We start from the raw sequence: 18315 nt of genomic DNA on the forward strand, positions 1-18315 counted from the left end.
GCATGGTTTCTTCCCTTAGCCTCATGTTACACTATTAACTGGTAAGACTTATCCTGCTCGACATTGAGCAAGTCTTCCTTATTAGATATGTGTGTTCCAAAAGAAGAGAATACCAAAAATGTATTTTCTGTTCATGTGCACTCTGTCCCAGAATTCTCCTTGCAGATTTGTGATGGTTTCGAGTTACACTGGTAACTTGTTAGGAACAACTTCTGATGTTGTAACTCTTTCTTTTGGAACACACAGCCCCAGTAATCTGTAAGAAAGCTTACAACTTGTGCAGTGTGTGCTAACATGCATGGTGGCAAACAGTCATTAGAGCATGATGTGTGTGTCCACTGTCAAGTTGAAGTACAGTGTTTCACTAATGTTTAGTGTGTTTTAAAACTTTGTGTATTTGATTCATTGGCAGTCTTGCATACATAGTTTACAGTATTTCTGTTTTGAAAATGTGCATGCTGACAGATTTAGAAGAAGAAAAGAAACAGACAAGCCGTGTAATGCATGGCCATAGTGATGTCAGCTGGAACTATAATAGTGTTGAGACTATGGCCTGTGTTATATGTTCACCGGTAAATTTCGTAGGAGTAACTCTTTCTTTAGGCTATATGTGTGTATTAATAATTCACATGTGGACATTTGCACATAAAAATAATTTTAAAAATGTTTTAGTGACTCAGTGCGAAGAAAGGCAAAGTTTTTTTAAAAAAAATTTGTTTTAATTTTTTTGTATGCAGACACTGAAAAGTATTTGGATGAAATTGTTGATGTTATTTGAGTAACATTTTGTTTTCTGGTGTACCTCTTAAGCATATTTTGGTCAATATTTTTTACACAGATTTCTGTGGCATTCATTGGACTAATAACTGCACAAGGAATACAAACATCACTTTTATGATGTGTTACACACCATTGTCTTCCAAGTTATTACAGTGCCAAATGCACTACAGTGTCATTTTTTCCACTTTTAGAAAAGTTCATTCAGTCTTTACTGTGCTTTATGTTTGTATTGTTGTTCCACCCATATACACACTCTCTTGTTACTCGTCAGTACGTTTCCTCTACACTTTGATGCTTTTCACTTCGTAAAGGCCTTCTCAGATGCAATAATGAAAATCGGCCTTCCTTTTCAATTCACTTCAGGTTCACAACAACAAGAAAGCTGTTGGTAATCCTCTCTGAATCCCACAGATGACACGTGTTCTTATAAGTAATGCACTTCATCACTGGCCTTCAAATTTACTCCCTGATCTTTTTCATATGTTCACGTTACTCAACATTTGGAAATAGCACAGTTCATGAAGTATTGAGCGTAACATAGATATCTGGGTAGTTCAGACAGATATTTGGATAGTTTAAAAGTGAATCTTTGCAGGAAAGGCCAAATTGTTCTCGTGAAATGCTATCGAGTAAGTGCAGAGTAGAGCTGGGACTCGCGTGAGGTTGTGTGACAATTCTGCCACCAGCTTCCCCTGTCTCTTGCTGATTTCACGAGGCTAAAAGATGAGGGGGAGCTGGCTGTGTGGGAAGTTCTCTCTCCTTCCACTGCACACTCAGAAATAGCTTGCAGGGGATGTATGCAGAATATTAAGCTGGTAAATGCCTCCATACATTTGACTGTTTGTATCTCGTGTGCTCTCTCGCCTTTTCCCGAATCCTACAGTGAAATTTCTTTTGACTGATCAATTGACTGTAAAGTTTGCCAGATGTATAAAAACATAGTGCAGAACATTCATTCTCGAAAACCCTGTGTTGTCTTTTTGCTTGTAGAAGATTTGCTCTACAGTAGTTCACCCCCTGACTCATCATCAGTAGTAACATCTGATTTCTGATGGGAAGTGAAGCAAGGGTCACATCTTTTTAAGTATCTGTGCATATCAGCTCAGATTTCAGAAATTGTCATTTGTTAATTGCAAAATGGCATTCCACTGGGACACACTGGACCTGCCGCAGAACATTTGTCTGATCGACACTCACCCTGAAGGTTGTGTACTGTGGTCTCAACTTCCTATTGACGGACTCTGACAATGTTTACAATTCAAACAATTGCTAATTCTTCCTCTGGATAGAGAATTTATTATTGTTCTAATCTTATGTGCTGTACACTGAAGACTACAAGCAGCCTACAAAGACCAACGAAAGGATGACTTGGTGATGCCTTACAGCACCACTCTCTGACCTGGTAAATTTTTATTAGCCATTAATGAGGAGCAAGGGTGGTACCACCAACCCCAGCATTTATGTTATTGACTTTCAGCTACACTGCCATAGAGTGGAGACATCATTGGTAATCTTTCGGGTCGCTGCAATTTATCTGCGCCGTCATAGGTGGGATCATTGAAAGCCGTCAGCTTTGCAGCATTTAACCTCACATTGAAGTTAATGTAATGTACGCTATGTGATCAAAAGTAACTGGACATCTGGCTGAAAATGACTTAAAAGTTCGTGGTGCCCTCCGTCGGTAATGCTGGAATTCAGTATGGTGTTGGCCCACTCTTAGCCTCGATGACAGCTTTGACTCTCACAGGCATACATTCAATCGGGTGCTGTAAAGTTTCTTGGAGGATGTCAACCAATTCTTCACGGAGTGCTGCACTGAGGAGAGGTATCAATGTTGGCCAGTGAGGCCTGGCACAAAGTCGTTGTTCCAAAACATCCCAAAAGTGTTCTGTAGGATTCAGGTCAGGACTCTGTGCAGGCCTGTCCATTACAGGGATGTTATTGTCGTGTAACAACTACACCACAGGTCGTGCATTATGAACAGGTGCTCGATTGTATCGAAACATGCAATCGCCATCCCCAAATTGCTCTTCAACAGTGGGAAGCAAGAAGGTGCTTAAAACATCAATGTAGGCCTGTGTTGTGAGAGTGCCACACAAAACAACAAGGGGTGCATGAAAAACATGACCACACCGTAACACCACTGCCTCCAAATTTTACTTGTGGCACTACAAACGCTGGCAGATGACGTTCACCAGGCATTCGACGTTCACAGGGCATTCGCCATACCCACACCCTGCCATCGGATTGCCACAGTGTGTACTGCGATTTGTCACTCCACACAACGTTTTTCCACTGTTCAATCGTCGAAAGTATGTTTACGTTCCTTACACCAATCGAGGTGTCGTTTGGCATTTACCAGTGTGATGTGTGGCTTATGAGCAGCCGCTCATAACCTCATAACCTCACCTAACTACCATAGTACTTGCAGTGGATCCTGATGCAGTTTGGAATTCCTGTGTGATGGTCTGGATAGATGTCTGCGTATTGGACATTACGACCCTCTTCAACTGTCGGCAGTCTCTGTCAGTCAACAGACGAGGTCAGCTTGTACGCTTTTGTGTTGTATATGTCCTTTCACGTTTCCATGTCAGTATCACTTAGGAAACAGTGGACCTAGGGATGTTCACGAGTGTGGAAATCTCGTGTACAGACATGTGACATAAGTGACACCCAATCACTTGACAATGGTGGAAGTCCACGAGTTCCGTGGAGCACTCGATTCTGTTCTCTTGCGATGTCTGATGACTACGGAGGTCGCTGATAAGGAGTACCTGGCAGTAGGTGGCAGCATAGTGCGCTTAATGTGAAAAACGTATGTTTTTGGGGATATCTGGTTACTTTTGATCACATAGTGTAATTACTGCACTCACACCCATTGGTTCATAATGGAAACAGATTAATTTTTCATTTATTAGTATTTTTAAGTACAGGTCTATAAACAGTGGATTTGCACTGCTGGTTGCCATAACTCTCATTGTGAACTGTATGAGGGTATGTCTTATTATATGAAATGGCAAGAGAATATGGCTTCAAAATGTTTGTCACTACAAAATTTAAAGAAGAGGACCAAGCCTTTAGATTTGTTTTCCGTCTTAATTTCAATGCAGCTGTGACTTCAACTTGTCTTTACAGAGTGGTTTACACTCCTGGCGTAACTATACAGTCATTACTCCCAAAACCACATTTTTGGGGACGGGGGTCATGACCTCGGTGACGCCCACTCTCCTTCCCCCTCCCCCTTCCCCCCTTGCCTGTCCTCCACCTCAACTGATGGCCTCAACATTAGGCTGCGACATCCGTTTTGTGCTAGCCAACAGAACGCAGGTGGAGCTGTATGGGTTACATTACAAAGAAAGTGTTGGAAGTTACCATAAAATTTACACAAATGCTCATTTATTGCACCTATCATTAAAGGTGTCATGCATACAACCCGGTGAAAGGTAGTTGCATGATTTGTTACAGAAACAAATTAAGGAAGCATTTGGGAGCATTCTACAGGCTGCCAAATAAGTGGCAAACATTTTCTTTGTTGTGTGCTGCAGGTCGGTGTTTACAGGGTGCCTGAAAATAAGACACAAACATTACCTAACAGCATAATGACAGGAATGGAAAGGGATCAAAAATGTTGATTATGCCTTAAGAGTGAGAGCTCACTAGAAATTTATTTAAGAAAGATAAGTTTCACAGTTAGTGGTGTTTACGCCCAGCCGTGAAGCAGTCATACCTCGTAACGTTGTGTGGTGCGTGACACTGCATGCTGAACGTGACACACTTACAGACATCACCACCATGTTGATTGTGAGGGAGTGGTGCAAAGGAGGAGCCTTCCTGGAGTTTGCAGTGATTGACAATCATGCACACTCTAGAAATGGAGGGTGATGTCAACTGCTAACCCTTCTGCTACCACTTGATGAACTATTGTGAGGGTCAGTGTGTGGCCACTAGCCGGGTCTGCTTTGCATGTAAGCCTCTCCATTTTACCCTGACACCCCTCCCCCTCCCTCTACCACTCTGTTCTAGTACTCGTATTCTCTCCAAATCCTCTACACCAACCTTTCAGCCAACTATTTTGTACTCTTCTTTTCTACTTTTGTCTTAGAGCTTCAGTGCGTGCATCTTCCTCATTATTCTATACATGTCCTTCTCTTTACCTTTTGTACCACTTAAGCCTCACCAATTCAATTCCCTTTTCTTTACCATTTCCCTGATCTCATTATTCCTTATTCCGTCCATATGTAGTACTCGCATTCTGATTATGTGAAATTTCTCACTTAAATCCATGTTCTGCACTGTCCAGTTTCAGAAGGGTACATCAGGTTAGGCACACAGGAGGGTTGATATACTGTCACCTCAGTCCCTTGTGGGTCAACTTTATTCCACTCCGAGCTCCTGACTCTTCTCTAAGTATTAGTCCTCCTGCTTACCTCCCCTCCCCATCACCCCTTCCATTGACTTTCTTGTCATTTCTTCCATTTGTTTCCCCTACGTTCCTCAGATCCTCACATACTGTTTGCCTTTTCATCACCTGTTCTGCTGAAAGTATGAGTTCTGGGTTCGCCTTCTCCCCCTTCCTGATCATGAGTGTGAACTCTCTGTTCCTCACATAACACAAGGCCTCTGCCCTTGGATCCGGATGCTGATGAATTCCTTCATCCTTATTCTGACTGTGGCTGTGAATTGATCAGTAGAGGAGCCAACCTGTGACACATCCTGACTCACATTATTGGGAATATTTGGCTTCTACATTTTCCGCAACTTGTTTTCAGATGCCCTGTATACATTTGTATCCATCACTCACTTTTTCTTTTCAGGATTTCTGCAGACATTTGCTACATAAGCTCAGTATTGTTATAATATAACTAAACTGAACAGTTTCTGTGCTAATACAGGGAGAAACTCCTTTCTTGAAGACTGAGCTTCTGTGCTGGTGATTTAACTTATGTGCTGTTCTAATCATTAAAGATCGTATAATTATTGTTGCAGTAATATGTGTCATTTGTTTTGTTGTCGTGTTACACGAGTAAATACAACTATTTTTCTGCCTGTCTCTTTCGCCCCTTTCCTCTCGACACGCCATCTACCGTGTAGACGTGGAGGGACGGCTTGCGAAAGATCACACACAACAACAAGATCAACAATGTGTGCCCGCGCACCAACCTCATGAAACAGTAAGTGTAGTTAGTGTGGCGCCTACACCGATACTGGGCCTCACCTTCCCCGCCTCGCCAGCAGGGAGGATCCAGGCATTGCCTCCACCTTGGCACCCCTCCCCGTCCCCCTCCCCATAGATGTATCAGCTCGGTGGCACCCATGTCGTGCCCTTCACATTGTGTGTCCATCTCTTTGTAGCTAGCACCACGCTGGTTGTGAATTGACCCACTGTGAATATGTGGTCAGTTAACAGGTAAACTTTTTACAGAAAAAAATTGTGTGGGCAGCATTTGAGTTGCTGTATAGTGTAGTTTCTTGTGGAGTGAATTGTTTGTATTCTGCTAGATACTGGAACTGTGTGGTGGTGTAAATCTTTCCACTTAAATCTGTTTTGTTGTTGTAGAACATGTGATTCATTTAAATGCTACTGTAGTGATTGGTTACAGCAAAAGAGATGGCTGTTCTAAAATTTTCGGAAATGTGTAGTTTTCCTGTTAGATCAGCTCACTGATAAAATGCTCCAGTGTGGAAACTGTAGGGGAAGGCAGAAATTCAGGTGGAGGTAGAACATGTGACTGTGTCTCACACTTATCAAACACTCTCCTTTCATTTGTTCACACATTATGTTCCATAAATCCCTCCTGTTTGTGGCATCTATAAATCCCTCACGTTTGTAGCACGATGCAGGGTACTGACACCGACAAGACTGTAGGGTACACTTCAATATATATACTGGGTGTCCCATTTATCTTGACCACCCTAAATAACTGTTTGTCCATACGCAAATTACAAAATGTTTCAAGCAAACATTCTTTAGCCATCAGGGGGACATCAATCAGCATGATTGCCTTCGTTGTAGCTTTGTTTTTTTTACAAAGATGTGAACAGCAGTATGAGTTTTTTAAATGGCACCCTGTATTTTTTATTCAGTAATTCATTTCCTCTCATAAAGATCTATTCAAAAATGTATCACAGTGTACCATTCACTGAAACACAATGTTATTAATCACATCACATAACACAACACTGACATTGATGCTCCCAGTGCTTAGTGCAGGTACTCAGGGTAGTGGAACACATCCATGTGCTGACGTTGACAGAGGACAAATGTCAACATAAGTAGAATGTACACCAACGAAGAGAAGGTAGAAATGCTACTCATCTATGGGGAATGTAAGTTAGCAGATCAGTAATAGCAATACTGTTTTCTTATGTACAGGTACTTTTGGTACAGTAGTTTAGTCCTTTTAAATACTGTTGTGTAGAGTAGACATACAGTAAAGGCTGTCCTTTGTACACACTGCATTGACATAATGTTTCTTTTATTGTTGTTGTTGAAGGTAAGCTAAATGCTATGCATTCAGTGGAACTGTACAGAGAGCTATATTCTGTCAAGAACCCACCTTCCTGATGGATGTTTTCTCGTCTTTTTGCAATGCTTCAGGAAATGGGAAGTTTCAACCCACGACAACGCATTTGTCGTAGCACTGCTGTCCTCCTACTTCTCGGCTGCTATTATTACGTAGTACATGAAACAAAACATGAACATAAAAAACACTGGCAGCTGTCTGTATCATGGCAAAATTGAGATAGGTTTAGTTTACAATGTAAAATTCTGATAAATTGTGGGACACTGGTCTGGCCCTCGCTTCGGGCAAGTAAAGAAAAAATTGTAGCCATCAGTGGTTCTGTGACACCATTTCCTGAGAGATTGCACCATATGTCTTGTACTCACCGATCAGCACTATACACGTGTCTGTAACATGGAGATATGTATCCGACAAAGGACATGTGTAGTGTCTGCTGCTTAATTACTACCTGTGTGATAACAGCCACAAATCTGGTCTGTCCAGTTAGGAAGGTCTTAAGATGATAATGGCTCTCCTGCATTTTCTGTCTTCTGCCATTCTTTTGTCATTATGTACTTGTTTTGCACTCTGATTTTGTCCACTAGCTGGATATCTTTTCTCCTTTTTTCTCTTTTTTTCCTTTAGCTGTTGCTTCTAAAGCATGTGATAGTAATGGTGCCTTCTAGATAGTGTTCTAACAAGTTCTCTTTCTATTGAAATCTCCTACAGTATTTGTATTTGTTCACAATCCCTTCTTAATAGTCCTTCATCCTTAATTCTCTCTGTCCAGTTTATTTTTACTATACTCATCCTTGTCTACATCTGAAAAGCCTCCAGTCTTCTTTCATCTTAATTTCTTATTGTGCATGTTTCTGCACTGTACAGAACCCCACTCCAGACAAAGCATTTAACCAGTATTTTGCTTACATGTCTGTTCAGTGTTCCACATAGTAGCTTCTTCTTGCTATTTGAATGCTTGCTTAACCATTGCAGTTCTGGTTGTTATTGCTTGGGTGCATGTCATCTCCTCTTCCTCTGTTAGGTGCCTTTGTATTTGATTTCTTTTTACTTGTACAACTACGCCCTGCCCTTACCTCACAGCTGTATATTCCTTTACTTTGTAGGAATGGTCATGTCCTTGATTTTCTTACAATTAATAATTCTCATCTTGTACTCTAGGCATGCTGCACTCAGACGTTCTGTCATTTTGTTCATTGTCAATTAAAATTCAGTAAAAAGTGCCACTTTGTCAGAAAATTTTATACATTCGATCCTTTTCCCATTGGTAGATACCACCCTCATTCCCTTCAAAACATTTCTTTACAATTTCCTCAGACTATATTTTAAATGAGATGAAGTAGGTGAGTTAAAATCTACTCGGATTATCTGAAGCAGGTGTTGTGACACTGTACAGTGTTCATGTAAAAACCTTGCATGTTAAATGGACTGTGAAAGTTTAACTAAACATTTTTTTGAAGGTGATAGCCAATGGCTTTGTTCATTTAATTGAGGTTGTGCAACTGTTTAACTGTCTTTTATTATAACACTGGGTTTGATTTATGCCATTGTCACATCATATATTAACTTCAGAGTAAAGCATAAAATGGCTACAAATCCATGACGATCAATCAGTCATACATAGCTGGCATAAATTTATATTTATGAAAGATCAACCATTAATTACACATCATAGCATGTATCAGTATCACAATCTATGTAATTACGGTCGATTTGAATTGCTAAATATCTACAGGACCAAACGGGTATCTTTGTCTAAAAGGTGGTATGTTCAATATGAAATCAGTCACAACTGATTGTCAGGTAAGTGTAGAAGTGTTGAAGAGTGTACGACCATAGACATTTATTATGAAAAGAAAACCTAAGCAAAGGTATAACTAAATCTTCTTCACGCCTTCAATGTTAAAGGTTATTACAACGTGTTACAAAGAAAACATGGGATCAAGACATAAAGTGGAATAAAAATTTTTGCAATAAAATTACATCAGTTGTACAAGAATATACTGACAAAGAAAAAGAAATATGGTAACATCCCAGAATTTGTTGGTGATTGACTCTTAAGCATTTCTAGTTGTTTTGTGTTTTGTTTTGTTTTGATGTATACAGATACCGTAATGATGGTGTAAATCTAAAACAGTAATTGTAATAAGACAATTAAACAGTTGCTTGTCACGCACAAAAAAAAAGTTTGATTAAGCTGCCGATACAGACAGGAAAGTGTCGAAGAGACTTGTTTCCCTTAATAAGGCTCATCGAGGTATGCCTGCATCTGGTGTCCCCCTTGACCTGTACTGACCTGTGAACTGAATTATTCAGGCTGTTACAGAGAGTACAGCTAGGAATGTTTCACTTTGACAAGGTATTGCTCAAAGTGAAAGAAGGAATAAATGACAGAAAAACGCTTGCACCAGTTAGAGATTGTACCCTGGGTCTTGAGGTTCTCTGTCTGACACCTATACAGTGAGCCACCAAGGCACACACCATGTGACTGAGGGAGTTGTTTTTTAATTTTGACATGTGGCACTCAGTCTATATCAGCTTGGATGAAAGTAGGACTTTGTCAGTTGATCTGACCGTCACCATCAAGTAAAAGTAATGTTTACAAACCGCTGTGCTTGTCGAACGCTATGGGTATTATCCTGAGCATGGGGTTTTCCCTTCTGAGATGGCACTGTTCTCATTCGTGTCATCGGAAAAATCAGCGACCGGTTTGGCACGTGTGAAGATGATGTGCATTTTATTTGCTGAACCCTACAAACACTGGATTTGATTCCAGTCAGTACTCTGAAAACAAAGCCCCATTATCATCCTCCAGCATTTGGAGAGGTAACGAAACAATTAGTGCAATGTGTGGCGTAAATTCTCCTCGGTGGCTGTTTGGGAGTACTCAGGCTGTTTTAAATGCAAAGTACCTCTGCACTGTATTAGATTCTCTGTGTTGCCTTGCCACACTCTTTTTATTTTGTGGCTGCTTCACTGGTTCGTGCCCACAAGTACTATGAATGTGAACATATGTCAGAGCAGTAGAAGTTAGTGGGAAATTTGAATTGAAATTAGACGCACTTCCGCTGCCACAGTCAGTACTACCCTCGGCAAGCATTTCACACGCTGCTGTGAAGTCATATCAGAGGACGGTGAGTGGCGAACAGTGTGTTCCGATCCCCTTCTGGCTGTCTCGGTTTGCTTTCCTGTAGTTTCCGTAATCAGCCAAAGTGAATTCTGGAATGTTTTATTTGAAAAGCAACAAGTACTTCCTACCTACACCCTATTCCAGATGAGCTAGTGCTGCTTGTCCGATTAGTTGGACATTGTCTGTCAAGTGTCAAAACTGTAATCATTCTTTGTCATATTCGCACTGTCAGTTCTACTGTAGGTGAGACTCGTGATAAAAATTAAAATGTTAATCAGAATCGGGTGCTCACTGGTAAAAAATGCTACACTTGTTGTTCGTAAAATGTTGACATTTTGTGGAATGTGATTAGGGATTTCTGAAATTAAACTTGTTACTGTTTTAATCTTTTTGTAAAATAAGTAATCACTATTGATAGAACTGTTGATTTCTTAGGGCTTTTATTTTGTTGTAGAGTATGTAGAAAGCAATCGTTTCTGAGCTGATACATTGTTTCCAAAATTATTTGACTGTGTAGGTCAGCCTATTTAGCCTGGATCCTCCTTTGACAGCGCGAAGGACAGTGAGTGTAACCTTTGTACCACATCTTTGTTTGTCAGATCTGTTTATTTTTCCTAAAGCTCCAGTTGTGCTGCCGCGTGCAAGCACTATGGGAAACTTATTATGCTTCGGTCAAATGTAATGTAGAAGGGGGCAAAAAGTACTTTAAATAGTAATCCTAGTGGACAAATACAGACCTGAATTGTTGTGAGTTTCATAGTGCTCAAATATCAGCCGGAGAGACAGTGTAGGGTGTTGGGAATTTCTGTGTGTGTAGCACACTGACTTTCTCCTGCAGTAACTGGTTGCAGTACTAGTTTAGCCTTTCTTCTTAAGCTTAACATTTAACATTTTAAAATTACACTTCAAAACAGCTTGTAATTCCAACTTAATTTTCATGTACTTTTGGTTGCAAGCTTTGTAGTTCTCACTTTGCCATTGCTTGTTGAAAGAAGTTTAGTGGTTAACATTGGTATTTAACCTTGTAACACGCACATGTTGTACATCCTGGTATGCTCCTCATTCCTTGTAGTTAACCAAAAAGACTGTACTAATGAGCACTGGCATTCTTTTGTCAGTCGCACGATTCTGTTTTACGAGCAGCAAAGGAGTACACCACTTGCTGTGTAAATTTTTGTCTGAAAATAATGGCAGGAGACACTCTTCAGTCCCAGTTTGTGTCCCTCAGCACTGATTACAATATCTCAAAATGTAATATTTGAACGGAAATGTGTAAAAGCAGTTGGTGTAAAAATCAATTCGAGCTGCAGAATTGTGTGCACAGAAGTGAAGGAAGTACATTTCTCAGACTTGTAACACTGAACTCACCACAAATGAAAAGCAAAATATATTTTTCACTGTGATACCTCCAGTATGGTTCACGTTCAGTGCAATTGTGTGTGTTGCATTGCATGGGAATCGATATGGAGGATTTGGGGGAGGGGGGCAACCTCTGACCATTATGTCATCTCTGTGCTGTTCCTCAGATATTGCCAGGTGTATTATCCTATTTATCCAAACTAGACGACTCACGAGCTGCCTCAGAAGGAAGTTCGAAATTGTTCTGCTGTTTGGTACTTTGAACTGTTGCTACAGTAGCATCTGCTCTGTCTCATACTGAAGCCTTACAGGGTAACAATAACACATTGACTGTCCAGTTTAGGTAAACAGGAGCCTGTTGTCACTGTCAAGGCTGCAGCTGTCTGTGCATTGTGGAGAGGTGGGGTGACCTCCTCTCTTTGGTTCCTAGCTACATTTTTGAACTGTCAGAACAATGTGTGTGTGTGTCCAGATAATATACCCACTACCAGTGTATTTGTGACAGTATCATGAGGTGTTGTCGATGGTGGTACCAGCGACAAACGGCAGTTTTGGAATGGGCCAGTCAGTGCAGCACAACTGATCGGTAACATGTCAGTCTGAGTGCATACACGTGTGTGCAGCCCTGAGAGCAAATGTTGCTGCACATCGGGCTGAAGTACTCAGCGACTTTTTCCTGAGATCACTCTTGACTTGTCTAGTGTATTTTCAGCTGACACTGATTCATTGTTTGTTTCTTCATCATGTATTACTGGTTGCTGTACCATCCGCACTACGAGTTGGAAAAAGTTTTATGTTCACTGTCAATTCCTGTGCTGCATCTGCAACGGCACTCGCTACCTACATGAAATGCCTTTTCTTTTTGATGGCTTCACTCAACTGTGCTTGTGAGGTCACCATGGATGTCACCGATTTTATTGTCCATAAAGTGCTCTTCTTGGATTATGCTGAAGAAGTGTGAATTTAGATCTGATGGATCAGGGGCTTGAGGGATGGCAAAAAACTTCAGTGTCTAATAGAGTCTCAGGTTTCCAGCTGATTGCGTTCATTGGGACCGCGCAATGTTTTGACGAGTGTCGTCCTGTCATCTTTTGGTTGAGTGTCGAAATGGTGTCTCAGTTGTGACTGTATTGACAGGTGATGTGCCTCACGGCGCAACTTTGCCCGTGTAAAAATGACTCCCAAAAGATGGTGGGAGTGACACTTACCAAAGTGTACCGCCATTTCTACAAACTCACTCAGCTGGAAACTAGAGAGGTTTGTACTAGTTCAGCTCGAAAGAAAAGGCGACGAGATCAATTCTGTGCCTGCCGAGCAGTGTTAGCAAGACCGTGGAAACCACACCGTCTCGTATTCTGCCAGATCACATACACTGTTTTTCCACCATTACTGGAATACAGTTGAGTGGTTACTTCAGAGCAGGCAACAGCTCATGAAAATTACTGTCTCTGTTTGAACAGGCTTCAGAAGGCCCGACGATACTGACCGACTGCCATGTTACCCTCAGCCATAGGAATGATTGGGTGCAGATCTAGGAGGGGCATGTGATCAGCACACCACTCTCCCAGATGTTGTCAGTTTTCACGACCGGCACCGCTACCTCTCAGTCCAGTAGCTCCTCAATTGGCCTCACAAGAGCTGACTGCAACTCTCTCGACGACAGTACTCGGTGGACCCAGACGATCACCCATTCGAGTGCTAGCTGAGACCGACAGTGCTTAACTTCAGTGATCTGACAGGAACCAGTGTTACCCCTGCTGCAGGGCTGTCGACCACATGGAAATTAGATTATTGTTTAAATTTCACCAGCTATGTTGTTGGTGGACTTGGTGCCATCTACTGTTATTGGGCAACACTGTCACCGGAAAAGTCGACTCAAATGTTAGTGGACGTGACATTCAAACTGATGTTTAGGTGTCCAACTTGCGGTTTCCCAATACCTTCACAAGTCACTTCCCTCAAATGATCAGATTTGGCAGCCATGGCAAATGGTGTGTCCCTGGTGTGGCTCCTCCCTTCATGTTTACATACTCTAGAAGATAAAGAGAATAGCTTCTGATTTTAATTTTGTCACTGTCTCACAAAATAGTTGTAGGAATTAAGTTTTTGGCTAACTGTTGAAAGGTAGGTTTTCTGTGTCGGGGGACTCTGTTCACTAATCGTAGAGCACTGCACAGATGGTGCCAATCGCAGAAGTGACCGGGTGTGCATCAGGTTAAAAGAAATCATTAGTGACAGGTAGAATTTCAGACCGATGGTTCCTTTCATTGGCACAAAGTGTGAGAGACAGTCAGGGAAGTGACAAAAGCTGAAAAATTCCTGACAGAATCAAATAATACAGGGCCGGCTGTGCAACCTTAAATCATAAGTGTGTATGATTCACAGCAGCACCAAAATGGCTGAATGGTCAGCGTGACAGACTGCCGTCCTAAAGGGCCCGGGTTTGATTCCCGGCTGGGTTGGGGATTTTCTCTGCTCAGGGACTGGGTGTTGTGTTGTCTTCATCATTATTTCATCCCCATCTGGCATGCAGATTGCTTAATGTGGCGTTGACTGTAATAAGACCTGCACCAAGGTGGCCAGACCTGCCTCCCGGCCAATGACGCCAAACGCTCATTTCCATTAGAGTGATCTTTGATAAATGTAGTATGAAACTATGATATTTGACTTACATCTGCAGGAATATATAATAGGAGATTCGAAATAATTGTATGATGCATATAGCAAAGTTGACATTCTGTAATTGACCTTATTTTAATAGCTGACACAGCTTAAATTTAGCTGTAAAATGATATTGCAGTAATGAGATCACACCATGGGCCAACGAAAAGATATTTTTTAGTACTGAATCTGTGTCTGTCTTCAATTACTTCCAGTCACGTATAGTTTTGTCGCAGTGTAACTTTACTATAAACTAGGAAATTAGTAAAGCATGTAATTGGAATGAAAAATAATTTTATCTTTCAGTACAAACAAAGCTTTTATTGAGTTATAAATATGAAAATGTTCCATTATTAGATGGGAATAATATGACCATTGGATGCCATTTCCATTCTCTCTTATCCACAGCTTTTTCACCTCGAAGAAAGTGTGAGGTGCAGAGTGACCGACAGTAGTGCTGCAGTGCGCGGTACGTTTCTTGTGACAAAATTGAAGTCAGTCTCGAGTCTCATCGGACAGCCTAAATTCTAGAACTTTTCCATCCTAACGGCTATAATTGGAGTCCATTTTGCTCCCTAAGAACTCAGTAAGAAACTACTCGAGTTGTACCTGTGGCTGCCTCATAATAACAGAAATTTTTGATTCAGGAATCGAACATTTTTTTTTTTTCCATGCCAGGCCATCTTCACCTCTGATAGGTAAGGAAAATTCTTGCAGATATGCTTGAAAAATTCTCCAACTTTGGTTAAGGCTTTCACAAAGTGTTTCGTTAGACCTAAATTCATGTGTACAAGTGCTAGTGGAATTTTTTCCAGGTCATCTACCTATTTGTGAAAAATGTTCTTCCATCCATGCTTCAGACTAGTGTGTTCTGAACCAATGTCAATCCGTTGCCCTGCCGTCGATTACGAGTAAGAGGTTATTAATTTAAATATTATGTTCACCATTGTCGGCAACGCTCTCATAATCACGACAAAGGGGTGCAGAGAAGAAACCTTCCAGAAAGTCATGGAGATCCACACTGGACACGGCAGCTCTTGCTGGCGGCTGACCCTCTTGCTACACACTGACCGGTTATTGTGAGGGACAGTCTGCAGCCACTGGCCAGGTCAGCTTTGCCTGTAAGCCTAAATGATTAATGGAAAATCTCATATAAAGATGTGAAACCAATACTAACAAAGAGACAGAGGGGCTGGCCAGTACTTAGCTCAATACAGCTGATAGATATACAAAACAGAACAGAAAATTTACGTATCCTAGCTTTCGGAAATTTGTTCCTTCGTCAGGGAGGAGAGAGGGGAAAAAAGTGGAAGGGAAAGTGGATTCAGTTACTCACAACCCAGGTTACGAAGCAACGGGAGAAAGGTAAACAGGGAGGGTAGCAAAGATGGAGGCATGGGAGTCAGAGGGAAGCCAAAGATATTCTACTGTAAGTACTGTGACAGCTTCAAACCAAAGAGGATGCATACAGAAGTAAAGAGGTATATATCATAAATATAAACACAACTATGTTGGATGAAAAGATGCATGAATAGCTAAAGAGGAAAGGGAAAGAAGTGAAGACTGAGGAGTAAATGGGACTGAGGTTGTTTAACATAGGTTCAGTCCACGGGGATTGCGGGATGAAAGGATGTGTTGGAGTGCAAGTTCCCATCTCTGCACTTCTGAGGGACGTACGGTGTAGCAGGTTCCTAGGTCCCTAGAATTATGCTGGAGGACATACTCCACTACAGACAATTTGTTTGTGCCCATTCATGCGCTCAGCCAGTTTAGTTGTTGTCATACCGATGTAAAAGGCTGTGCAGTACAGGCATTTCGGCTGAGAAATGACATGTGTTGTTTCACATGTGGCCCTGCCTTGAATTGTGTATGTTTTACCAGTAGCGGGGCTGGAGTAGGTGGTTGTGGGGGGGGGGATGCATGGGGCAGGTTTTGCAGCGAGGTTGGTTACAGGGGTAGGAAACACTGGGTAGAGTAGGTGGCCTGGGAATATTGTACTTTAGCTGTCTGCATTCTCCAGTTGTTCTGTTGCCAGTACAAGTCCCGGGATAGTCTTTTTTTCCCTTCTGATCATGATCATGAACTCACTCTTCCTCACGTTACATTTCTTACTGAATAATGTGACCACCTGTACCTGTGTATCTAATTGCTGCTGAGCTCGATCATCCGTGTTCCCCAGATTATTAGGTCATCAGAAGTGCTGTTAATTTACAGTTGTCCCCTCTGACTTTTTCTGCTATTGTGTGCATTACGTCATGTGTGATGGCTGCAAAAAGTGAAGGGGAAAGTGTACTTTTTTGTTTGAAATGTCTTCTCTGCAACATCACATTGCTTCTACTTTGGTGGTAACCATGCCAGATGCTCATTTTTGCACCCCTCGGCTCTTGAGGATTTCTTGTACGTTACTGGGGAACACACTTCTCACAATCCAGGAAGACCATCAGCAAATCTGGGCGACACTCGTAGCATTTCTGTTAACTGCTTCCTCTGCCACCATCTTCATATCTGTAAATGTAAGGTACAGAAAAATACTGTAGAATGTGCAGGTTCTTGTGCCTTTCATTCATAATGATACTCCTGTACCTGACTTACTGCAAGGATAAGATTTGTCACTGGCCTGTTGCTTTGTGGTTGTTCCTTCATTTTCTTCTCAGCCACCGCTCATACTCTTCTGTAGAATTTTCTCAAGTATTTCCACAGAACGGCACATCAGCATCACTAATCTATAGTTCTATAGTTCTTAAATACCCTTTCTTTTTTTTGGAGACTGGGTCAGTATTCTGTACTTCCTCCAAACAATCCTGTCACAACTACAGCCACGCAACTGCAGACACGCAAATGGACACAGGTCAGGACCACCAGGAGATTCTAACTGATGATGAGAGTTAGCTTTGTCATTACACAAAAAATACAAATGCACAGACTGGATCTGGTTACAGGCAAGACTCCGTATGGCCTATAGACTGTCCTGTGGCTACTTCCCTTTCTCACTGTCACATTTTGTTTGGTCAACTCAGCGTCTCCCCTCTGTACAGGGGTTATTGGCGCATGTTCTGCCCCTACTGACCAGGTCTGTCACTCTCGATCTGTTGGTGATTGTGTGCTGCAGTGTTGATAAAACAAAAACTTTTGATATATTGAATGGCATTCTGAAAAAGACATGCCACACACTCCAGTTATTTAAATAGGACGAAATTTATAGTCCATTGTTTGCTATGTAGAAATCTTTACTATTCCTTCGTTTTAAATCATAGTTACTTAAAAGAAAGTATTAGTGTATCGGATGCCATTCTGAAAGAGAACAGTTAGTTCTGAAAGCAACTTTTGAAGATCAGGTACAGTGCATCTTACATAATAGACTCAATCTCTTGCTCAGTTATTTTGATGGGACAAAATGAATGCTAGCAACCCAGGTTGATACAATTTTACTGACAGAGGTAGGAGTGCATTAGAAATGCTTCAACAAGAAGACAGCAGTAGGGGAGAGTCTAGAATGTCTTCTGTGTGCTTTGAAGCACAGTAGCAGGTCATAACAGTTCGGGCAGTCACACTGCTATTTCTGGGGTGCGTCAGACCTTATGGTCGTACCGTATGTGAAGGAGATGGGTGAGGTCTGTGAGGCAGTTTTGGTGACTGTGCTTACTTGGTGTTTCCACATGAAGATTACATAACCCAGTACAGTAATGTTCTAGACTGTTTTCATGAGAGTGAAAAAACGTGCTTTTCTCAACTGGCACAATCAATAGTGTTGAACATTATTATCTGGTACACCTGACATTGGAATGTAATCAAAGCCCGTCGAATATCGTAAGTACAACTCGAATACGTGCAACAACTTCTTTGTGATGAGTGGCATAAAATCTC

General features: G+C 41.5%; 1 protein-coding gene across 4 annotated transcripts in view; it reads left to right on the forward strand.

Annotated features, from left to right (window-relative positions):
- LOC124716957 (1-phosphatidylinositol 4,5-bisphosphate phosphodiesterase) overlaps nt 1-18315 on the forward strand; it is a 425614-nt gene that overhangs the window by 291152 nt on the left and 116147 nt on the right. For 2 of the 4 annotated variants that reach the window (XM_047243553.1, XM_047243551.1), the window contains one exon: nt 5872-5951. The exons of the other annotated variants lie outside the window; for them this stretch is intronic. In XM_047243553.1, the coding sequence (XP_047099509.1) occupies nt 5872-5951 (80 nt within the window). The remainder of the gene's footprint in view (nt 1-5871; nt 5952-18315) is intronic. 4 annotated transcript variants of the gene reach the window in all.

The sequence above is a fragment of the Schistocerca piceifrons genome, chromosome 9, assembly GCF_021461385.2.
Source record: "Schistocerca piceifrons isolate TAMUIC-IGC-003096 chromosome 9, iqSchPice1.1, whole genome shotgun sequence".
In the NCBI taxonomy this organism is placed as follows: domain Eukaryota; kingdom Metazoa; phylum Arthropoda; class Insecta; order Orthoptera; family Acrididae; genus Schistocerca; species Schistocerca piceifrons.